The 25,303-nt window shown below is 41.0% G+C and overlaps 1 protein-coding gene across 1 annotated transcript in view; it reads left to right on the forward strand.

Moving 5' to 3' along the window:
• The window catches only part of LOC140186473 (somatomedin-B and thrombospondin type-1 domain-containing protein), a 37,476-nt gene extending 16,355 nt beyond the window's left edge, over window positions 1-21,121 (forward strand). Inside the window, exons 3-5 of the mRNA XM_072240790.1 lie at window positions 3,462-3,540; window positions 10,888-11,064; window positions 19,289-21,121. Coding sequence (XP_072096891.1) covers window positions 3,462-3,540; window positions 10,888-11,064; window positions 19,289-19,406 — 374 coding nt within the window. The 3' untranslated portion in view covers window positions 19,407-21,121. The remainder of the gene's footprint in view (window positions 1-3,461; window positions 3,541-10,887; window positions 11,065-19,288) is intronic.
• Window positions 21,122-25,303: the final 4,182 nt, after the last annotated feature.

Raw genomic sequence — 25,303 nt, forward strand, 5'->3', positions numbered from 1 at the left:
TAGTGCGGATTGTTATTTAAATGGGGAGAAGGTTCAACATCAGAGGTGCAGGGGGACTTTGGAGTCCTCGTGCAAGACTCTCAGAAGGTTAATTTACAGGTTGAGTCCGTAGTAAAGAAGGCAAATACAATGTTGGCATTTATTTCAAGAGGAATAGAATGTAAAAACAAGGAGATAATGCTGAGCCTTTATAAGACACTAGTCAGGCTGCACTTGGAGTATTGTCAACAGTTTTGGGCACCGTACCTCAGAAAGGATGTGCTGTCAATGATGATGGTCCGGAGGAGGTGCACGAGCATGATTCCGGGAATGAAGAGGTGAACATATGAGGAGCATTTGGCAGCTTTGGGCCTGTAGTCACTGGAACTTAGAAGAATGCGGTGTGGGGTGGGGGGGGATCTCATTGAAATCCATCAAATGTTGAAAGGGCTGGATAGGGTGGATGTGGAGAGGATGTTTCCTATAGTGGGGGTATAGAAAAGTAGAGGGCACAGCCTCAAAATGGGAGGGTGACCTTTTAGAACAGAGGTAAGGAGGAATTTTTTTTAAGACAGAGTAGTAAATCTGTGGAATGCGCTCCCACAGACTGCGGTGGAGTCTACGTAGTGGGCATACTTAAGGCAGAAGTTGATAATTTCCTGATTGATCAGGGGTCCAAAGGATATGGCGAGAAGGCAGGTGTATGGGGTTGAGTAGGATCTGGAATCAGGCATGATGGAATGGCAGAGCAGACTTGATGCACTGATTGGCCTAATTCTGCTCCTATGTCTTTGGTCTTGTGGTAACTGTCTGAAACTATTGTGGTAAGACTCTCACTTGCTATTTACCAGGTCATGCTTAAGTGTGGTCTAGGACTTGCTGCATGCAGCGATGAACTATTTCATTTGTAAGGAGTTACAGGTGCAACTGAGCATCATGTGATCACCAACGGATATCTCAATTACTTTCCCTGGGGGGAGAAAAAGGTCATTGATGAAACAACTAAAGAATTTGGGACCAGGACACAGTCCTGAGGATTTTCTGAAGCTGCGATAACTGACCTCTAACAAAAATCATAACTATTTTCTTCTGCATGCAGAAAGATTCCAAGAACTGGAATGCTTTCCCATTGATGTCCGTTTGCTTGGATAACTTGATGTCACACTTGATCAAATGCTGTATTGATAACAAGAACAACCACTCACACCTCACCTCTTAAATTCAGCTCTTTGGATTGTATTTTGACTCTGGTGGCTATGAGGTCTGGAGCTATGTAGTGTTTATATAGCCCAGTCTAGGCATTGGCGAGTAGGCATAAGTAAACAGGTGTATCTCGTAGCATTGTTGAACCTAGCTTTCATCTGCCTGCTGACGATTCCTCACTAATGATAAGGAAGAAATTAACTAATTGGATTTGTCATGCTTTTTGTGAACCAGACAATTTCGTCAGGTAGATTCTGGAGCTGTCATATAGTTAGTCTTGCGAGACCATGGATCTGCGCCTGAAAAGTCTTCACTCGCCAGGGTGCAGGCCTGGGCAAGGCTGTATGGAAGACCAGCAGTTGCCCATGCTGCAAGTCTCCCCTCTCCACGACACCGATGTTGTCCAAGGGAAGGGCATTAGGACCCATACAGCTTGGCACCAGTGTCGTCGCAGAGCACTGTGTGATTAAGTGCCTTGCTTAAGGACACAACACGTTGCCTCAGCTGGGGCTCAAACTCACGGCCTTCATATGATTAGAGATAAGAAATTACCCCTCTAATGCTGTATAAAATATGGCAAACTATGAAGATCCTCCCAATACTGCAGGTATCTGCTTTAGAGGAATGGGCAGCAGAAAGTATACATAAATATGATAGTTCTATCATGGCATTCGTTGGAATGGGGGTGGAGAGCCTTACACGTCTGGATCTCCTCGGTGTAGATGCTGCTGTGCTTTCTTGACTAATGAAGAGGTGTTATGGGTCCAGTTTAGATAGTCTCTTTTGTGCACACCAAAGGATTCTGTGCTCTTCACCCTTTCAATAGCAGAGCCATTGACGTGCAATGGAGAGTGGTTGACAAGGCACCATTCTGAAGTTTTGCTTTGTCCACATTGAGACACAGGTGGTTGTTCTTACACCATTTGACAAGCCTCCCTACGTCTTCTCTGTATGTCAACTTAGTATTGTTGCCAATGAGGCCAACCACTGTTGTATCATCAGTAAATTTGATGATGTGGCTTGAGTAGGATCTACCTGTGCGGTCATGAGCCAGCAGGTTATTCAGCAGCAAGATGGAATGAATAGGCAGCTTCAGTGACTTAAAAACTGTAACATATTCCCATCTGGCAGCTACCGATGCTCGTCTTATTCTTTGCTCTTGGTACTACTCAAGCTGCTGTCAAAAGAGAATAAACCTGAGGGTCACTACTGCAATCATCTACATTTCTAGCATCCCAGTCTGTAGCTTAATGATAGCTCCAGGTGTGAATGCACAACACTGTCATCAATATGGCAGTGGGTATATCTATACCAGAAATGTACCTGCGCTTAATGGTGCCATATCTTCATAGATTTTGGAATCTGTAGCAGACCAAAAATATACATTAGCACTGAATTTTGGGTCCATTATCTGGCAATAAATTTTATGTGTAAATCTTAATTAGTTTTCAGAAAATATTGTTTCTTGTATGAGTAAAATTTGTCTTAAATTCTTAAAAATGTCTTGCAGCCTTTTGAGAAGTTTTGCCCAATAACAATAGCCAAGATGAGCTAAGGAATTGAAGTTGATACCTTGTTATCAACTTTACAATGTTACATAAATAACATCCTCGCGTTTTAAAGTATGGGCCAAGATGCAGGTAGTTTCCACAGTCTAGCAGATTCATACATTGGTCTCAATTTTACAGTGATTGCTCGCTCTGGATAATATCATGGTGATCAGACATGGCACTCGTATGCATGGCTCAATGAATTTTCCTCAAAGTCCCAGCTGGCTTGATGTAATTTTTAATCAACTTTATCTGTCTAGAATAAATAAAAGGCAAAGATCCAGAAACCTCCATTTTTGTCAATAAAATGGCCTGTTCTCCGCTACTGTGAGAAGCAGGGTGTTACTTTTATCTGGCATTATATAATTTATCAGGTTTTGGTGTTTTTATTGACACTGAATTTAATGTATTACATAATTCCCACTGCAGCTTTAGTTCTTATGCAGATAAGTGACAAAGCAAAATGCCATATGGCTCAAACAGCTGCATAGGACAAGTGTGCATCCTTTTCCTGAAGATCAACTTCATTACTTTGATCTTATAATGTAACTGGAACATTTTTTGAGATATGTCTTTTGATCCTATTCACTTAAATGCATTTCCTTTTCCATTAGTGGAAATCTGTGTGTTGCTAAGAAGTACAAATCTTTTATTGTTTCTTTTTGCAAGTTGGACACTTGCCTAGTGTTGTCACTCATGATTTACATCTTTGTCGTTTAATGTGCACAGTCCCGGCGTTAATTACTACAGGGGGATATGGAAAAGCTCGAAAAAAGCGAGATGCTTCCATTGGATCCCAGGAGTCAGGGTAAGTACAAGTTCACAAACATGTCAGCTACTGGAAAATGAGATTTATGAACACGTGAATGCTTTAACCAAAACTTGAATAATTAAAGGTGGTTTCTTTTAATGTGACTGTTCTCTTGTATAATATTATAGTAAATAGTAATATCTTCTCAATGAAGAGCTATGAAATAAAATTTGTGAATTAAACAATCAAATTATCAATGTTTATGATTTAAATGGCAAGGTAAATTCTGCGCTCTCTCATGACCAATTCTTAAGGAGAAATGTGGGTTGGATAATCACTTTACTGTTTCTTGTTAAGTTTCCTGGCCTGGTTTTAATGGGGATGATGCAAAACCGAAATTTAGCAAGAATAACATAAAGTAGAAATACTAATTAATGATTTCACAGCAACAAGAAAAAAAGTGTAGAAATGTTGCAAAAATTGTTTACTCAACGCTTGGGTGTTGCAACCTTGGAATTTTCAAAGGCCTGTGGAAGTTCAGTCAACTGCATTCAAAAGAAAGGTCATCAGACCCGCATGTTAGGATAGACAAGAGAATATCTGCAGATGCTGGAAATCCAAGCAACACACATAATGCTGGAGGAACTCAGCAGGTCAGGCAGCGTCTATAGAAAAAAGACCAGTCGATGTTTCGGGCTTGGTCTGCTGAATTCCTCGAGCATTTTGTGTGTGCTGTTAGGATAGGCAACTTGTGTCAGGGTAGAAGATCAGTTATGATGAATGGCAGAGCAGGTTCAAACAGCTAATTTGCCTACGCTTGCTACTGTTCCTTGTGTTTTATGTTATTATGTTACAAATTGGAACAGTAATCCCATATATGATGTGAATTTTTGTTTAACATGCATTAGATTGAGAATGTTCCTTTGTAGCTAAATACTAACATGTCATTAGTAAATGGCTGTTGTGTGTTCTTCATGCTGGATATTAGAGGCCTGGGAGACCCAGAGTCTCCTAGGGAACTACATCTGCGTGATGTGCACCCAGATGCAGCTCCTTGAAGACCATGTTAGGGATCTGGAGCAGCAGCTGGATGACCTTCGGCTTGTCCGGGAGAGTGAGGAGGTTACCGATCAGAGGTACAGGGAAGTAGTCACCCGGAAGTTGTAGGAGGCAAGCAGCGGAATGACTGTCAGGAGAAATGCAAATGTGAATGGGCAGTTAGCCAGAGCACCCCTGTGGCCATTCCCCTCAATAATAAGCATACAGTATACTGAGAATGTCACAGAGACCAGGTTAATGACACTGAGCATAGGTTTGTGGTGAGAAGGGAAAGAGGAAGAAGAGGGGAGCGGTAATGATAGGGGGACTCAACAGTTAGAGGAAAAGATAGGAGATTCTGTGGATGTGAATGAGGTAACCCAGCTGCTATGTTGCCTCCCAGGTGCCGGTGTCAGAGATGTCTCTGATCACGTCTACAGCATTTTGGAGATGGAGGGAGAACAGCTAGATGTCTTGATACATATTGGTACCAATGACATAGGAAGGAAAAGCAAAGAGGTCATGAAGAAAGAATTTGGAGAGCAAGGCATAAAGATGAGAAGCAGGATCTCCAGAGTAGTAGTTTCTTGATTGCTACCTCTGCCATGCATCAGTGAGGGTAGAAACAGGATGATTTGGCAGATAAATGCGTGGCTGAGAAGCTGGTGCAGGGGGCAGGGCTTCAGGTTCTTGGATCATTGGGATCTCTTCAAGGGGTGGTATGACCTGTACAAAAAAGACAGATTGCACCTGAACCCAAGGGGGACCAATATTCTCATGGGCAGGTTTGTTCAAGCTGCTGGGGAGGGTTTAAACTAATTTGGCAGGGGGGGTGGGAACTAGAGTGAAGGGACTCGGAATAGGATAGATGGTGAAAAAGCCAAGATAGCATGCAGTCGGACTGTCAGGAAGGGCGGGCAGATGATAGGACAAAATTGCAGCCAACAGGGTGACTATTAGTGCATTAGGGACGCAGAATCAAAAAGGATAGCAAATACTGTACTCAAAGTGTTATTGCTCAATGCATGGAGTATAAGAAATAATGTGGATGATCTTGTTGCACAAATATAGATTGTTAGGTATGATGCTGTGGCCACTGAATCATGGTTGTAGTTAGGAGCTGAATGTCCAAGGTTACACATTGTATCAGAGGGATAGGAAGGTAGGCAGAGGGGGTGGTGTGGCTCTACTGGTAAAGAATAGCATCAAATCAGTAGAAAGATGTGACATAGGACCGGAAGATGTTGAATCCTTGTGGGTTGAGTTAAGAAACTACAAGGGTAAAAGGACCCTGATAGCAGTTGTATACAGGCCTCCCAACAGTAGCTGGGATGTTGGCTACAGATTGCAACAGGAAATAGAAAAGGTATGTCAAACAGGCAATGTTATGATGGTCATGGGAGATTTCAACATGCAGGTCGTTTGGGAAAATCGGGTTGGTAACGGATCTCAAGAAAGTGAGTTTGTTGAATGCCTATGAGATGGCTTTTTAGAGCGGTTTATTGTTGACCCTACTAGGGAATCAGCTATACTAGATTGGGTGTTATGTAGTGAACCAGAGGCAGTTAGGGAGCTTAGGGTAAAAGAACCCTTAGGAGGCAGTAATCACAATATGATTGAGTTCAACTTGAAATTTGAAAGGGAGAAAATAACATCTGATGCAGCAGTATTTCAGTGGATTAAAGGAAATTACAGTGGTATGGGAGATGAGTTGGCCAAAGTAAATTGATGCAGGCAGGGATGACAGCAGAACAGCAATGGCATGAGTTTCTGGGAAAAATGAGGAAAGCGCAGGATGGATCTATTCCATAAACGAAGAAATACTCAAGTGGCAAAATACTACAATGGTGGCAAAATCGAGGGCATACAACAAAGCAAAAATTAGCGGGAAGATAAAAGATTGGGCAGTGTTTTAAAAACCTAGAGAAAACAACCAAAAGAATCATTAGGAGGGAAAAGATGAACTATGAAAGCAAGCTAGCAAACAATATCAAGGTGGATAGTAAAACCCTTTCAAGTATGTAAAAAGAAAAAAAGATGAGAGTGGATATAGGACTGCTAGAAAAAGAGGCCAGAGAAATAGTAACAGGGGACAAGGAGATAGCAGATGAACTAAATGAGTATTTTGCATCAGTCTTCACTGTGGAAAACTCTAGCAGTGTGCCAGATGTTGATGGGTGTGCAGGAAGAGAAGTGAGTGCAGTTACTATTACAAGAGAGAAGATGCTGAAAAAGCTGAAAGACCTAAGGGTACATAAGTCGCCTGGACCAGATGTACTGCACCCTAGGGTTCTGAAAGAGGTAGCGGTCGAGATTATAAGACCATAAGACAAAGGAGCAGAAGTCGGTCATTCGGCCCATCGAGTCTGCTCCGCCATTTTATCATGAGCTGATCTATTCTCCCATTTAGTCCCACTCCCTCATCTCCTCACCATAACCTTTGATGCTCTGGCTACTCAGATACCTATCAATCTCTGGAGGCATAAGTAATGATCTTTCAAAAATCATTGGACTCCGGCATGGTGCCAGAGGACTAGAAAATTGCAAATGTCACTCTGCTCTTTAAGAAAGGAGGAAGGCAGCAAAAAGTAAATTGCAGACCAGTTAGCTTGACCTCGGTGGTTGGGAAGATGTTGGAGTCAGTGGAATTGGACATTGTTGGGACCACTTCTTTTTATACCATGTATCAATGATTTTGATGATGGAGTAGATGGCTTTGTTGCCAAGTTTGCAGATGATACAATGATTGTTGGAGGGGCAAGTAGTTTTGGGAAAACAGGCTGCAGAAGGACTTAGATAGAATAGGAGAATGGGCAAGAAAGTGGCAAATGAAATACAGTGCTGGAAAATGCATGTCATGCACTTTGTTAGTAGAAATAAATGCACAGACTATTTTCTAAGCAGAGAGAAAATCTGAAAATCTGCAATGCAAAGGGACTTGACAGTACTTGTGCAGAACACCTTAAAGGTTAACTTGCAGTTGAGTTGGTGGCAAGGAAGGCAAATGCAATGTTAGTATTCATTTCAAGAGATCTAGAATATATGAGCAGGGTTATGATGCTGAGGCTTTATAAGGCACTGGTGAGGCCTCACCTAGAGTATTATGAACAGTTTTAGGTTCTTCATCTAAGAAAAGATGTGCTGGCATTGGAGAGGTTTTAGAAGAGGTTCACAAGGATGATTCTGGGAATGAAAATGTTATACGAGGGATGTTTGATGGCTCTGGGTCTGTACTCACTGGAATTTAGAATGATTAAGGGTGATCTCATTGAAACCTTTCAAATGTTGAAAGACCTAGACAGAGTAGATGTGGAAAGGATTTTTCCCATGGTGGGGTAGTCTACGACAAGAGGGTACAGGATAGAGGAGTGTCCATTTAAAACTGAGATGTGGAGAATTTTTTTTAGCCAGAAGCTGCTGAATTAGTGGTACTTGTTTCGACAGGCAGCTGTGGAAGGCAGATCAATGGGTGTATTTAAGGCAGAGATTGATAGGTTCTTGATTGGACTCAGTACTAAAGGTTACGGGAAGAAGGTTGGGGATTGGGGCTGAGAAGGGGGACAAAAGGATCAGCCATGATTGAATGGCAGAGCTACTTGACGGGCCGAATGATTCTGCTCCTTTAAATTGTGTTTCTGTAATATGGACTTACTGGTGTTCTGTGAGACTTACGTGGCGTGATTTAAACTTCTTCGGGGTAGGCATAGCTGATGAAGGGTCTTAACCCGAAATGTCGAGTGCTTATTTCCCTCCATGCTGAGTTCCTCCAGCATTTTGTCTGTTACTCTGGATTTCTAGCCACTGCAGAATCTCTTGTGTTTATGATTTGACGCTCCACTGTAAAGTCTCTGAGATTTATCTACCCTGAAGATGATTAAATCTTCTCTTCAGTGAGATCCTCTCTCCACTGCTCCTGGTCTATGATCTGTGCTGCTCTTCGACTCTTTGACCATGTGCTCATCCACCATTCTCCTATCACTTTCTATCTTGTACTCCTTCCCTTCCCTCTACCTTCTTATTCTGGCTTCTTTCCCCTTCCTTTTCAGTCCCAATGAAGGGTTAAGGCTCGAAACGTCGACTGTTATCTCCTCCACTGATGCCTCCTGACCTACTGAGTTCCTCCAGCATTTTGTGTCTTGCCCTGGATTTCTAGCTTCTGGGAATGTTTATGCTGAGGCGTTGGGCTTGTACTGTTGTTGATCATTATAGTGGCTGCTTCAGAAGATAATTAGCATTTCAAAAAGTTCAATGAATTTTGATGTAGAAGGTCAATCAACCCATGAGCAAAAAAGCATCTTAATCTTAAATCCCAGTAATTTATTACTTGTATTCTTTTGCATCCTACTTAACTATTCAAGGAATTCTACATCACACAGCACGTTTCAAAGTGGCTGGCAGGTAAAACAAGTTCTACTTATAAATTCCAGTGGATAAATAAACTGGATTTAACATTGTCAGTGGAAGAAGCCAGAGAGTGGTAGTAGATGGTTACCTCTCTAACTGGAGGCCTATGACTAGTGACCTGCCACAGGGATCACTGCTGGGTCCATTGTTGTTGTCTAAGTTAATGATTTGGAATGCAATGTGGTACACTGAATCAGCAAAGTTGAGGATGACACCAAGATTAGGGGCCGTAGTGTACAGTGAGGAAGGCTAAAAGAGCTTGCAGCAGGACCTGAATCAGCTGGAAAAATGGGATGAGCAAGGTTAGATGGAGTTTACTGCAGATAAATGTGAGGTTTTGCACTTTGGCAGGACAAACCAAAGCAGGACTTACGCGGTGAATGGTACAGTGGTGAGGAATGTACAGTCCAAGGCAAGGCGTACATAATGAGTGGTAGGGTAGTGAGGAGTGGGATCTGGGAATACGCACCCATAATTCCTTGAAAGTGGTTTCACAAGTATGTAGTGAAAGTACTGTATATTTATTATCAAAGTATGTAAAAAAAAATTATAGGACCTTAAGATTCACCTGTTTACAGGTAGCAAGAAAGCCAAAAGAACCCAATCTCTCCCCCCCCCTCTCTCCCCCCCCCTCTCTCTCCCCCCCCGGATGCTGCCAGAGGATGGTGCTGGAGTCCTGGGTCTTGGGCAAAGTTTAATTGATGCTAATTGTGGATTGTCTGTAGTTCATGTTATGATGTGTTTCTGGTTTCTGGTTGCTCTTTTTTTTGTTGCTATCTTGTGCGATTTTGATCAGGGCGGCGTGCAGATAACGAATGCCAGATTGAACTGAACTGACCAAGCCTGAACTCTTTCAATTTTGTCTTTTATGTTCTGTGTTTTCACTTGCTTTTTTATGCCATTTGTGTGATTTGTTTGTTTTTTTGCTCATGGGGGGAGGGGGGGTTGATGTTTTTCTTTGAAGTGGTTCTGTGGTTCTCCTTGTTTTGTGGCTGTCAATGGGAAGATGAATCTCAGGGCTGTATACTGCATACTTTGATAATAAATGTCCTTTGAAGTTTGAAGTTGTATAAGACATTGGTGAAGCCAAATTTGGAGAACAGTGTGCAGTTATGGTCACCTACCTACAGGAAAGATATCCTTAAGATTGAAAGAGTGCAGAGTAAATTTACAGGGATGTTGCTTGGGGCTTGAGAGCCTGAGTTATAGAAAAAGGTTGATAAGTTAGGTTTTTACTTCCTGTGATGTAGGAGAATGAGGGAGATTTGATAGAGGTACTCAAAAATATGAGTGGTATCGATAAGATAAATACAAGCAGGCTTTTTCCACTGAGTTTTTGTGTAACTAGAATGAGAGGTCACAGGTTAAGGGTGACAGGTGAAATATGTAAGGGGAACCTGAGGGGCAACATCATCACTCAGAGCATGGTGCGAGCGTGTAACGAGCTGCCAGAGGAAGTAGGTTTGATTGCAACATTTAAGATAATTTTGGATAAGTATATGGATGGGAGGGATACAGTGGGCTGTGGACCATGTATGAGTTGATGGGACTAGTCAGAATAACAGTTCAGCACAGATTAGATGGACCAAAGTGCCTGTTTCTGTGCTGTAGTGATCTATAGCGCCTCATTCAAATCAGGTTACTTTTGATTTCAAGGTTACTTAATTTCATTTCCAGTACAATAATGTAAAGGAAAACAAAATATTTGTTACTCCAGATCCGATGCTGCACCAAAAGGTAGGATAAGGAACACAATAATAAAAAAAAAACAGAATAAATGTAAGTACACAAGACAGCTTATATACATAGACTGATTGTACAGTATGTCCATAAATGGATGCTAGGCACAGTAGTGTCTGTTATTAAAGTGGTTGACAGGAAATGGTGGGGTGGGTGGGTGTGGTGTATTTTGCATTGATTTACTGGTGTATTTTACCAATTTTTTTTTTCCTTTTACCATAGGTATTGCATGGAATTCCAAGTGAAGTCTTTGTCTCAGAATTGCTTGATTGAACACCGTCCTCATGCTAGGTGGATGCAGTACCTTCGGCAAGGCTTCACTGTGTGTGTGGAATGTCAGTCTCCTGCAATGAACTCTGGCTTTCAGAGGTGTTCTGGTGATGGGGGAGAAATAGAAAGGCAAGCCACTGTATTTATCGTTGTATTACTGGCTCACATGTGATAGATGACAGGATACCTTGGCAGCATGCTTCCAGCTCCCTCATCTACTGAGTCTGCTGTTAGTTTAGGTAGCACTTTCCTCACTCAAACCCACTCCATCCTCGTCAATAAGGCCCAGTATGGCGGAGCATCACTTTGACATGAAGTGGCAGAGACTGAACAAAGTCAGCCTATAAGAGTGTTGAAAGAAGAAAATTGTCAGTTAAACCATGTCCTTGTCTAAACACTGATCAGAGATATTAAAGAATTGAGCTAATGTCTCTGATATTCAGAAGCTATTAAAAATCCATTTTAAAGCTATTTTTAAAAATAACATTGAAACATTTAAAGACACTGTGATAAAAATAATGAATTGAGGAGATGCAAATAACTCAAAGCATGCCTCAGGGACACAAGAGACAGCCAATGCTGGAATTATGAGTAACGAGCAGTCTGCTGGAGAAACAGTGGTCTGAGCAGCATGGGTAAGAGGAAAGGAATTGTTGATGTTTTGGATCAAAATCCTGTGTCAGGACTGAGAGTGGAGATGTGTGTGTGTGAGAGAGAGAGAGAGAGAGAGAGAGAGAGAGAGAAGGGGAGTGGCATTGAAGGATTCAGAGATAATTGGTGGACTGAGGAGGGGTGCAAGATGACAAGCGGGTAGTGCCAGGTAGGGGAGATGAGTCAGAATGAAGTTGGAAGGTTGTGGTAGATGAATGATAGATGGTAGCAGAGAGAGAAGAAAAGGGAAGAAAAGCAGATAGTGCAAGATGGAGGTGATGGGAAGATTTAGTGCCTCAATCCTGCACTTCCTGCTTCCACCTCTTACCCATGATTCGCAGACAGGCTGCCATGATAGACCCATTGTTTCTACCTGCTCTTGTCCCACTGAACTTCCTCCCCATATCTCGTCTTCATGATGTCCCTCCTTGTTCAGACCTTTAATACCTACTTCTGGCACTCTTTGTATGCCCTCTACCATTTCGACAATTGCTGATTCCTCGGCCCCAACCCTTCATCATCATCATGGATATCCAGTTTTTACACTTCACTAATAAAGTTCCCCTCCAGCAATAGTCTCATCCATCTGGCTGAAGTCAAAGGTGTAGCCATGGGCACCTACATGGGCCACAGCTGTGCCTATCATATTGTTCAAAGCACACAGCATGCTGGAGGAACTCAGCAGATCAGGCAGTGCCAACATCCTGATGAATGGTCTGGGCCTGAAATATTGACTGTTATTTCTCTCCATAGATGCTGCCTGACCTGCAGATCTCCTCTAGCATTTTGTTTGTGTTGCTCAAGATAACCAGCATCTGCGAATGTCTTGTGCCTGTCTTTTAGTTGGCTATGTGGAATAGTCCCTGTTTCAAATTTTCTCTGGTACCACTCCCCAACTCCTCTGTTATACTGATGACTGGTTTGGTGCTGCTTCTTGTGCTCATGAGGAACTCACCAATTTGATCGCCTTTGCCGGAAGGCACAGGAGCCTCAGGACCCACACCACCAGCTTCTGGGACAGTTATTATCCCTCAATCATCAGACTCTTGGACCAGAGGGGATAACTTCACTCGCTCCATCACTGAACTGTTCCCACGATCTATAGACTCTTCATCTCATACTCTCGATATTTATTGCTTATTTATTTATTTTTCTTTTGTATTTGCAGTTTGTTGTCGTTTGCACGTAGGTTTCTTCCATCCTGGTGGGTGTGGTCTTTCCAGGGTTCTTTTGTTTTCCTTCCATTTACTGAGTATTCCTGCAAGAAAACAAATCTCAGGGTTGTAAATGGTGACATATGTGTACTTTGATAATAAACTTATCAAATTACTATCAATTTATTATAAATTTACAGAGTCTAAGAGAAACTCACTCTCACAACACAATGTTTTATGCCTTTTAAACATAAAGGTAACAATAAATGATTATAACTTCCAAACCGATAGCCCTGATGAAAGATCTCAGCCCGAAATGGTGACCTTTCCATGGATGCTGCCTGGACTGCTGAGTTCCTCCAGCATTTTGTGTGAATTACCTACTTAACTGACTATTCAAGATGTTAAAAGCTAACTTCGCAGATTTGCATATTTACAATGGTGGCACATCCCAATTTGCAGAATCCCCATTTTGTGGGTGTTCCTTTAGATTTCCAGCATCTGCAGAATCTCTTATGTTTCTGAATATTAAATACTTGAGGTCTGTTCCAAAAGTTTCTGAGCACAAACTTCAGGTACCCAAGATATATCCCTTTTGTTATAACATTGAGGAATGTCTCCATGAATATAGAACTAACTGGAATGTTAATTGATAAAACAGATCTGTCTTGATGTAAATTGCAGAGGTGGCAGGGACGATGTAATTTCCTGCTTGGCATTGTTGCCTGCCGCACCTCTAAAAGTGCCCTTGGGTCAGCTGCGTGGTCATCACCCGGGGGACCACTGCTCACTGATGTTTCGCACCCTGTAAATCTCATTGAACTGTGCGTCATGTGGCAGGGGTACAACTTCAGCAAAATGTTAATACAGGAGATGGTCCCTCAGTGCCTTTCCTGATCACCGATTAACATGGGCGTTCACCTATTGTCCTCGCCTGCATAGTTTGGTCTGCAATCTTTTGTTCAGCTGCCACAGTCTTCCACTCCCTCCCACTACCCCTCCTCGGTCCACCTGTCACTTCCGCATCCTTCCCTTCTCTATGCTGGCTATCTTGTCTCTATACTCTCAGTTGTGATGCAGGGTTTCAGCACAAAACATTGATAATTTCTTTCCTCCCATCAATGCTGCTCAACCCACTGAGTTCCTCCATTAGATTGTGTGTTGCTTGAAACCCGCTTGTCCTGCCTTACAACTATTTCCCTCTTTTTGAAACGAGTGGAATCACTGAACCTGCATCAGGGTTAACCTGGTACAGATTCGGGGAAGGGTAGAAGGTTGCTGCTCTTTGGCGTGCAACATTGGGGCATAGTTAGGAAATTGCTAGGGAGCACCAATCAGGAAATGCAGCTTCCACATTTTGCAAGTTTGAGCATGACCCTGGCCAGTTATTCCCAAAAATGCCTGGATATGTTTGAATGAAAAAGTTTAATTGTAAATAAGCCCATCATTACACATTCCTAGTCAGTCAAATGAAATGAAGATCGATATTAAGAAAGTGATCCTGGCTATGGGCACCGTTGACTTGGCTTGCTGGGAGAGCTGTCAAACTTGATGGTTAGCAAAGTGCTGCAGTTTATCTCTAAAGATTCTAAAAGATAAAGTTATTGTTGGCTTCAGACTTGATAGAGTATCATTTCCCTTAAGATCAGCCTATTTATAACCCCCTCATCATAGCTATTTGCTTGGTTGTAGCTCAGGTGTGTTTGTGTGTTCGCTTTCTCAGACGAGCAAGTAGTCTAGTCTGTCCATTCCAGCTAGTTGGGTGTAACTATGTGGTTGGGACAGGGAGGTGACTTGAGTGGGAGGGTTATGCATTGTGGCGTTTTCCCTCACATCCCTCCCTTAGAGCAGAGGTCCCCAACCACCGGGCTGTGGACCGGTACCGGGCCACAAAGCATGTGCTACTGGGCTGCGAGGAAACGATGTGTGTCAGCTGCACCTTTCCTCATTCCCTGTCACGCACTGTTGAACTTGAACATAGGGTTGCCAACTGTCCCGTATTTGCCGGGACATCTGGTATATTCGGCTAAATTGGTTTGTCCCATATGGGACTGCCTTATGTCCTGTATTTCCCCCGCTAAGGTAGAGCGTTCCTATGAAACCTTTCGTGCCAAAATGGCGTAAAGCAAAGAAACAATTACCATTAATTTATATGGGAAAAATTTTTGAGTGTTCCCAGACCCAAAAAATAACGTAACAAATCATACCAAATAACACATAAAACCAAAAATAACACTAACATATAGTGAAAGCAGGACTGATATGATAAATACACAGCCTATATAAAGTAGAAATAATTTATGTACAGTATAGTCGGGAAGATGAAGGCAAAACCAATTTGTGGAAAGAAATCAGCACGTATGTGCATATGCACGTCTATGTGCACGTCACGCATGCTCACACAGGTGCCTGCGCAAGGCTTCGTGGTCATGGTAGTCTTCCCTGGAGTAGTGTCTGAGGATTTGACTGCTACTTTTGTCCCTTATTTGGGAGTGCGAAAGTTGGTAACCTTAACTGTAAGAGACATGTTGAGGTGAGTTTAACCCTACCTGAACACCCCCCCACCGGCCCGGTTGGCCGGTCCGCAAGAATATTGTCAATATTAAACCGGTCCATGGTGCAAAAATGTTGGGGACCCCTGCCGTAGAGCTATGATAGGAAAATAACCACATGCTAGTGGAAATCACCCGTGCCATAAACAAGTGTTCATTTAGCATATTCTTCAGATTTAAAACCTATAATATTACTAGTAAATTCATTAATGTAATAATAGGGAAATGCATATTTTCACTATCATAGCCAAAAAAGGAAACGGCTCCTCCAAACAGCAGTTGATCTTTTATGGGCCCTATTCAATTCCAATTTGCTGTTCGAACATAAAACATAGAACATAGAAATCTATAGCAGGTTACAGGCCTTTCGGTCCACAATGTTGTGCCGGCCATGTAATCCACTCTAGAACCGGCCTAGAATTGCCCTACTACATAGCCCTCCTTTTTTTTTCTAAGCTCCATGTACCTATCTAAGAGTCTCTTAAAAGACCCTATTGTATCCACCTCCACCACTGTTGCCAGCAGTGCATTCCACGCACTCACCATTCTCAGTGTGAAAAACTTGCCTCTGACATCCCTCTTCTACTTACTTAGAAGCACTTTAAACTATGCCCCCTCATGTTAGCCATTTCGGTCCTGGGAAAAAGCCTCTGGCTGTCCACACGATCAATGTCTCTCATCATCTTATACACCTCTATCAGGTCACCTCTCATCCTCTGTTGCTCCAAGGAAAAAAGGTGAAGTTCACTCAACCTATTCTCATAAGATACACTCTCCCATCCAGGCAACATCCTTGTAAATCTCGTCTGCACTCTTTCTATAGTATCCAGATTCTTCCTGTAGTGAGGTAACCAGAACTGAACACTGTGCTCTTAAGTGGCTCTTAATATACTTGTAGAATCTCTTTAGATTCTACTTTAACTATTTGTTGAACCGTTTTTGCCCTTTTAAGTTCCCCCTTTAAGGGTACTGCTACATCCCCTATACTCAAATGATGCACAACCCTAGTTGCCCATACCCGATACATGTCTCCTTTTTCTTAAACAGAACCTTAATCCTGGATTTCTTGTTATCCAGTGTTCCCTTATCTTGCTAGCCTTGCTCTTCACCCTGAGAAGAATATGCTTTTCCTGAGCTCTTGCTATCTCACTTTTAAAACCTCCTACTTGCCAGACATCCCTTTACTTGCAAACAGCAACTTTCTCAAGGAGTAAGTAGTCCAGTCTGTCCATTCCAGCTGTTTGGGTATGACTAATCAACTTTTGAAAGTTTCTGTCAAATATCACCTAAATATGTCTTACCCCAATTTAGAACTTTAACATCTACAAGTGCAGTATTAAGTATGTTTTCAGATTTGTATGTTAAAACAAAACTGTGCAAAGAGGTTAAAAGTTCAAAAGTAAGTTTATTGTCAAAAGTACATATATGTTGCCATATACAACCTTCAGATTCATTTTCTTGCAGATATTCCCGGTAAATAGAAAGAAACACATAGAATCAATGAAAAGCTGCATACAAAGATGGGCAGACAGCCAATATGCAAAAGACAATAAACTGTGCAAATACAAAAATGAAAATAAATAAATAATTATTTAGAACATGAGTTGTAGAGTTTGAAAGTGAAGCTTCTCCATTCAAGTGCATTGGTGTTTCCATACTAGACCGTAATGCAACTGGTTAGGATACACTTCACCATAAATTTATAGAAGTTTGTCTAATTTTTAGCTGACCTGCTGAATCTTCATAAATTTCTATGAAAGTAGAGGTGCTGTTGAGCCTTCTTTGTAATGGCATTTACGTGCTGGACCCAGGGCAGATCCTCTGAAATGATAACACCGAGGAATTTAAAGTTACTGACCCTCTCCACCTCTGATCCCCTGATGAAGATTGGCTCATGGACTTTCAGTTTCCTCCTGTGGTCAATAATCAGCTCTTTGGTTTTGCTGATGTTGACAGAGAGGTTGTTGTGATATCATCATTCAGTCGTATTTTCAATCACTCTCCTATTTGCTGATTCATCACCACCTTTGATTTGGCCAACAAGATTGTTATGAGCAAACTTAACTATAATATTGGAGCAGTACTTAGCCTCACAGTTGTAAGTATAAGACGAGTAGAGCTGGTGATTAAGTACACAGCCTTGTGGTGCACCTGTGTGGATGGAGATTGTGGAGACTGTATTGCAATCTGAACTAACTGGACTGGCAACATCTATCAGATTTTTATCACATGTACATTGAAAAGATGCATGCACAATGGAAAAAGGTATTGGATGCAGCCCAATCATCATGGGTAAAGCCCTCCCCGCTATTGAGCACATCTGCATGAAGTGTTGTCGTAGGAGAGCAGCAACCATCATCAGCGACCACTGCCTCCCAGGACATGCTCTCTTCTCACTGCAGCCATTAGGAAGCAGGTACAGGAGGCTCGGGACTAGGTTCAGTTATTACCCCTCAACCATCCGGCTCTTGAAGCAAAGAGGATAACTTCACTCAACTTCACTTGCCCCACCATTGAAATAAGTACATAAAAAATAGGAGCAGGAGTAGGCCATCTGGCCTGACAAGCCTGGCACACCATCATGATTGATCTGGCCATGGACTCATCTCCACCTACCTACCTTTTCCCCATAACCCTTAATTGCCCTACTATGCAAAATCTATTCAACCTTGTCTTAAATATTGGGCAGATAATTCCAGAGATTCCCCATTCTTTGGGAAAAACAGTTTCTCCTCATCTCCAGCCTAAATTTACTCCCCCGTATCTAGTTCTAGTCTCATCTACCAGTGGAAACAACTTTTCTGCCTCTATCTTATCTATCCCTTTCATAATTTTATATGCTTCTATAAGATCTCCTCTCATCCCTCTCTTCAGGCGAACACCGTCCAAGGCAACTCAATCTCTCCCCACAGTCCAACCTCCTCATCTCTGGAACAAAGCTGGTGAGCCTCCTCTGCAAGGTCTCCAATCCTTACAACCTTCCAATCCTCTGGCACTTCTCCCGTCCCCACTGGTGATGCAAGGATCATTGCCAGAGGCTCAGCAATCCCCTCTCTCGCCTCCCACAGTAGCCTGGGGTAGAGCTCATCCAGTCCTGGTGATTTATCCAACTTAATACATGTTCTCACAATCTATGGACTCACTTTCAAGGACTCTTCATCTCATGGTCTCAATATTTATTGCTTATTTATTTATCTATCATTACTTTCTTTTTGTGTTCGTACATTTTGTTGTCTTTTACACACTTGTTGAATGTCCATGTTGGTGTGGTCTTCCATTGATTCTATTATGGTTATTATTATATTATGGATTTATTGAGTTTGCCTGCAAGAAAATGAATCTTGGGGTTGTATATGGTTCCATATATGTACTTTGATAAAAAAATTTACTTTGAACTCTGAACTTTAAAATATCGAAACATACAGTGAAGTGTGTCATTTACATCAAGTAAAATCAGCGAGGATTGTGTGGGGGCAGCCCAACATAGCAGGCCCACCACTTACTAACCTTAACTCTAACTATAAAATTTGGAATGTAGGAGGAAACTGGAGTGCCCAGAGGAAATTCACGCAGGCAGTGGCAGGAATCGAACACTGAATGCTGATCACTGTGGGCCATCCTTTTTTTTGGTAACATTTCAACAAAAAATACTGCAGATATTCAGATACTGAAACTGAAAGTGCTGGAAAAGGAAGGTCACATCATTTGTGGAATGGGAAATAGAATTCATGTTTCAGAACAGGCCTGATGTAAAGCCATCATCTTGACATGATAAGTTTCTCTCTGTCTCACAGACACTGTGTAGTATTTCCATCGATTAAGTCCCTACATTTCACAACATTTCCTCAGTACTTCAAGCACGAATTAACATGCTGAAATAGTAAATATATTTTCTGTGAAGATATCTTGCATGCAGATTAATGTAAAGTGCAGACTGTGGTTATTATTATGTACGTGGAATTGCTGAAGTGTGTGTGTGTGTTGTATGCCCAGCAGGAACCAGATTCTACAGTGGTATGCTGTTGGTAATCCTCACTGCAGAGGGACATGGAAATGGATTCGAAGAATTGAATCATGCTCTTGCCCTTCAGTCCACAGCTTTTTATTTATTTGAAGTAACTCATCCGGTCCATGAACACATACTACTAATTAACATTTCCACCGACATCAGAAGTTTGGAATTTTATTCAAACTACATGAAGACTAAATATAGGATATATTCTGAACACTGCAGTAAGAATATGAGGAAATGACTGAAATGTTACCTTCTGAAAATGGTTTTATTTTCCAGAATTTTAAAATCCTATTTCATTACTGTGGGATTAAAATAAACTTCATTTGCCCTTTGAGAAAAATGAAACTTCAAAATGAAGTTACTGTTTTTAAACTAGATATCTCTGACCATTTAAACATTTTGAAAGTATCATATTTAGAAATCTTTTTATAGGCTTTTTGATTGTTGAAGTTATTGATTTCTTTCAAATTTTACACTATGGTTATTATACACACATTTAATAGGCATATCTGGTGTATAATATCTCTCAGTGAGACCTTCTTTCCCTGAACATTGGTGTAAGTCCATTTTTGGTTGGAACGCATTTCTGGATGGGCAGGTAATTGATGATTTGAGAAATGAGTAACTTACTGAGTTTTTATTACTGTTAAAGTAAATCATATAATAAATTTGTGGCTTACTTTAGAAAAAAATAAATTGAAGATTGAAATCTTGATGAATTTAGCAAATGGGAGAACTGAGGAAAATGCATGTGTAAAATAAGTTCTTTTAATATGGTTTCTTAATAGTTTTTAATATAGTTTGAAATGAGACTTTATGGGTGAAATTGTTAAAATAAACTAGTTAATACCTTTTCTTTAATGATTGTATGTACTCCTACGTGCGAACCATTTCACCTGTTGTAATGTGAAGAAAATCACTTGCGAGATGCAGCTGGAAGATATGAAGTTGTCTTTTTATTTGACAAAATGAGAAACCATAGGCATCATATTGAGACCTTTTCAGAGGAAGGGGCCTACTTGACCCAACATTACATGGACATTTTGTATGCTAAAGATCAAAGGACAATTCTATATTTACAATGTATCTACAATGCTTCCTTGAATTACATATAACTTTCACATCTCCTTCTTTGCACCCACATTCCAGACAACCGAAATAAATGTTAATCTGCATTGTCTGGTTTTTCAGTTAACAGCTCCTGGTGTTCAGAGTTGCATTTGAAATTTAATCTACAGTCCATGTTCAGGTCTAAAGATTGGTGGCTGAAGTTAATATTTTGTTCTATACACTGTCAGTGACAATGATGGAACAAAATAGTGATGGAATGGTCAGACTTCTGATTTCCACCCAAAATAAACTGTTCTGTGTTCAATGAATTTTACAAAATTTTGGTCACTTATGGTTATCATTACTGTCCTCTGCCAGTCACCGTAATTTACCTGTTGTATTGTGCATTGGCTTCAAATTTCACTTTATTCTGTAAATATATCTCATGGCCTTTATTGAAACATCTTGGAGCCTTAACATTGTATTTCTCCATCTTATTATCCAACTTGGATATAAGCATTTTTGTGTTCTTGTACTCTGTAGCATGAACAGATAGCTCATGTTCCTACTTGCAACATTTTTAATCATTTTGATTGACTTTACATGAAGTATTCTCACTAACTTCAGTATGGATCTGGTCTCAAACTTTGCATTATGGGATTTTTTCCAATTTTAAATTGTTATAATGATCTGAAACCTTTATCTTTGATTTATAAAATTGTTGCTGGATGTGCAAATTTTCACATCTCCTCAGTACAGTCCAATACTAGTTCTCTGTCTTTTATTTCAAATGAAAAGCATTTTGGTCAAACTCAGTGATGTTTATTTCGGAGGAAATGTGTGGTTCCTTCCAGAGCATTTATAGAACGTGTAAAGAGCTGTAGAGGAGAATGTTGTTGAATATCAGTACTGTCATAGGAATAAAGGACTCGGTTGTTGTATGGCTCAATGCAGTGTACTTTCATGGATGTATGTTCATGGTCTTCTGCTGCTGTAGCCCATCCACCTTCTCATTTGATCTCTCTCCCCCTCCCTCAGCGTTTTTGCCACAGATTGATGCCCATTGGATATTTTTTGTTTTCTACATCATTACCTGTAAACCATAGAGACTGTTGTGTCTGAAAATCCCAGGAGATTTGCAGTTTCTGAGGTATCAAAACCACCCTCTCTGGTACGAACAATCATGTCATGTTCAAAGTCACCTAGATCACATTTCTTTCCCATTCTGATGTTTAGTCTGAACCTCTTAACCATGTCTGCATGGTTTTCTGCATTGGGTTGCTAACACATGATTGACAGATTATATATTTGCATTAGCAATGAGGTGTACATCTGTACCTAATAAGGTGGCCACTGTGTGTATGTTGAAAGATTTGGATAGTTTTGTAAAAGCAGGTAATAAGAGATTTTATTTTTTGATTGGAGTTGGAGTACAATGCGATATCCCTTTTATGAATTCTTCTATGGGAAGTGGACTTTACCGCTAAGACCACCATTTATTTCCTGTCAGCAATCACCCTTCCTTAAAAAGACGCAGTAAATTGCCAACTTAAACCTTGCAATCAATGTGCCTGAAGATGATCCTGTAATGAGAAAGTTACAAGTTTTGAAGGAATAACAATGAAATAAAGTCGATATGTAGTATTTCCAGAAGATGTGAGACATGAAGGAGGATTTTATAAGTACCCTGGTTTTCCACATCCTTGTAGATGGTGGGTGGTTGGTTGAGTTTTCTCTTCTATCTGGTTGATACTGGGCATTGTAACAATGTCAATTCAGAGGTAGAGTGAATGCTTAAGATGCTTATTGTTGAATTGGTTTATTTTGGAATTACTTGTGCTCTGTTAAGAGTTATATTAGTCCAGACAAGTGAAGAGTGATATTCCAGTGGGAATACAACTGTCTGGCTGCATTCTTAAATATCTGGCTGTAGTTCAAAAATCACATACAATGACATCTCATCCCATTATGACTACTACCCTGGTATCCTCAAATAGCTATCTTCAGTGTTGTTAGGTCTGGTGATATTGTGATGCAGAGGTTCTTCGGAAGTCAAGAATGTGGTAACATGATGTTTATAGCCATTTATTAGGTGTCGCAAGAATAGAGAATGAATAAAAGAAAGCAAGAACAAAGATGACATTTGTCCGGTATTAAAACCTAGCTCATACCAGAGAATTAACAAGACATTCCAGTGATAAGAAATAACCAAAGAAATAGTCAGGTTCAGTGGTGTGACGCAATTTGCAGAGAATTTTCTAGAGGAAGTTCTATACTACAATTACTGAGAAATCAAGGTATAATTACACCAGAATTACACTCACACAGAGGCGATTATATAAATATTAGAAGCAAGCAGAGGAAAGTTAAACTACAGGAAAAATATAATTCTACACTTGAAACCAGCAGTGCCCTCCTATTTATATACTCTCTTTCAGGGATATGATGTTAGCTTTGCACTGCTTCTCATAATATTTCCATTTTCTCTAAGCTTTTGAACTGCTTATAGAACTGCCAATAGTAGATATTTCCTGTAAGTGAAACAGTAGGAGACCATGGTGATCAATGTTCACAACCTTTGTTCCCCACCTACCAACTCCCTTTCCTCAGAAACTCTGAAGTTGAACCAAAACGTTTGCTACCTTGGTATATTTGACCCTATGATGAGCTTCAAATAAAACGTTCTTGTTTGAACATTCACATCATTGCTTGAAGTCTCACATATTTGAACTCATCAGCTGCAGGAACCATCAGTCATTCCCGTTTTACCACTTTGATTTACTACTAGCAAAGCATACCGGGTCAGTATTTCTCCGATTCTACTCTTCACCTATAAAAGGTTATTCAAAACTGCTGACCAAGTTGTAGATGACAGCAGATCCTGTTCACTCATCACTCCTCATTGCTGAACTTCAGTGACCCTTGTTAGCTGACAATTACATATTAAAATTTGTTCTTGCGTTTCTCCTTTCTCTTTTCTCATTATCCTTCCTCTTTAAGTTAATTGTGAGTTAACACTTCTTTCATTTCTTGACTCTTAATAATCTCAGAATGCAGCCCCTCTATTGGTGGAGGCTGTTCCTTCAGCTGCCAAAGCCTACATTTGGGAATACTGTGTCAGTCCTCTCTACCGTCTTTCTTCCTTTAAATCTTGCTTCTGGGTTCAAGTATTTGCCATTAAGCGATTTTTTGTGGCTCAGCATCAAATTTTATTTGATAGATTCCCATGAAAGGGAATGGGATGCATTTCTGTGTGAAATGTGGTACATTTACATGTTGCAGTTTTTGTTGGTATTCCACTGCATTTTTGTCTTGTGCTGTCAAGCATTGCTGAGGGTTTTAGAGAGCAAAACAATTATGTAGGAGCAGCTCAAGCATGGTTTTTCTGTTCTCAGTCATCCCTCAGTACTTCTCCTTGCAGGCAGGTTAGCTGTCATTAACAAGCCTTCACCATTCTTTCCAGATGACTACAATAGGTGCCAGCTATTTTCTCTTGGTTCTCACTCTATTTCAGACATGCCCTTTATTGTCTCCACCCTTCACCCTCCTCCGCAACCTAAAATCTGCAAATTCTTCAATTTTTCTTGATGGAAGGCGTTTGATCTAAAACATACCTTACTTTTCACAGGTGCTGAGCATTTCCAGGATTTTCTTGTATTAGTTCATGCTTCTAGCATCAGTGTATTTCTGATTTTATTTTATTAAATTTATTGAGATACAATGTGGAATAGTCCTTTCTGGCCTTTTGAGCCACGCTGCCCAGCAATTCCCTGATTTAATCTTAGCTTATTCACGGGACAGTTTACAATGACCAATTAATCTAACAACCAGTATGTCTAACCAATAGGAACTGTCCAAGAAATTCCCCAATTGGTTTAAATTAATTAGGGCAATATTGGAAAGAAAAGATAAATCCCTTCAAAACTCCTGCTGGTAATTTTGCAGATCAAAACTTGGAATTTTATTGGTCTGATGGAAGTGATTTTCATGACCATATTGGCTGGGGTTTTTTGACTAGAGTTTGACAGAACTGCATGTATTGTTTGTGGCAGTTTCTCTGAACTGGGCTGTGACCAATCAATGAGAGGGAGTGTGAAAATAGAGCTACCTTTTCAAACCGGTCCATGAACAAGGTAAAAGGCAGAGCCTCACAGCAGTTCCTCTGAGTTGGGCTGCGATCAATGAGAGGGATTCATTAGGAAGGGGCAACAAAATAATGCAAATGCAAGCGGAGTGGCAATTATTTTGAGTGTGCCAGTGTTTAGAGTGGTTTTGGCTCATCGGTCTTGGGTGAGGTAAAGTATCTGGTAAGTTTCTCTCTTTTCATTCTTATTCATTCCTCATCTGTTAGGGAGTACTGTAGTAGTGTAGTGAGAATGGCTCCAGGGGCAGTGTTTGGTACTGTATGTAGGATGTAGGAAATCTGGGAGACCCCACTCTCCCGGATAAGCTTACCTGCACCAGGTGCACCAAGCTGCAGCACCTGAGAGAACGTACAAAGGAACTGGAGCTGCAGCTGGATGATCTTCAACTCATACAGGTGATAGATAGGAGATAGAGGGAGGTAATCACTCCTAGGTTGCAGGAGACAGGTAACTGGGTGACTGTCAGGAGCAGGAAGGGAAATGGGCAGCCATTGCAGAGTACACCTTTGGCCATTCTCCTCAATAATAAATACACAATTTTAGATATCGTTGAGGGGGGTGACCTACCGGGGACCCACAATGACCAGGTCTATGGCATTGAGTCTGGTGCTGTGGCTCAGAAGAACATAGAGGTGAAAAGGACTGCAGAGTTGATAGGAGATTCCATAGTCAGAGGGACAGAGATGAGATTCTGTGAGCGTGATAAAGACACCTGGATGGTATATTGCCTCCCAGGTGCTAGGGTCAGGGATGATTCAGATCAGGTCCATGGACTCTCAAAGCCAAGGATGAGCAGCCAAT

Source organism: Mobula birostris, chromosome 2, assembly GCF_030028105.1.
Source record: "Mobula birostris isolate sMobBir1 chromosome 2, sMobBir1.hap1, whole genome shotgun sequence".
NCBI lineage: Eukaryota > Metazoa > Chordata > Chondrichthyes > Myliobatiformes > Myliobatidae > Mobula > Mobula birostris.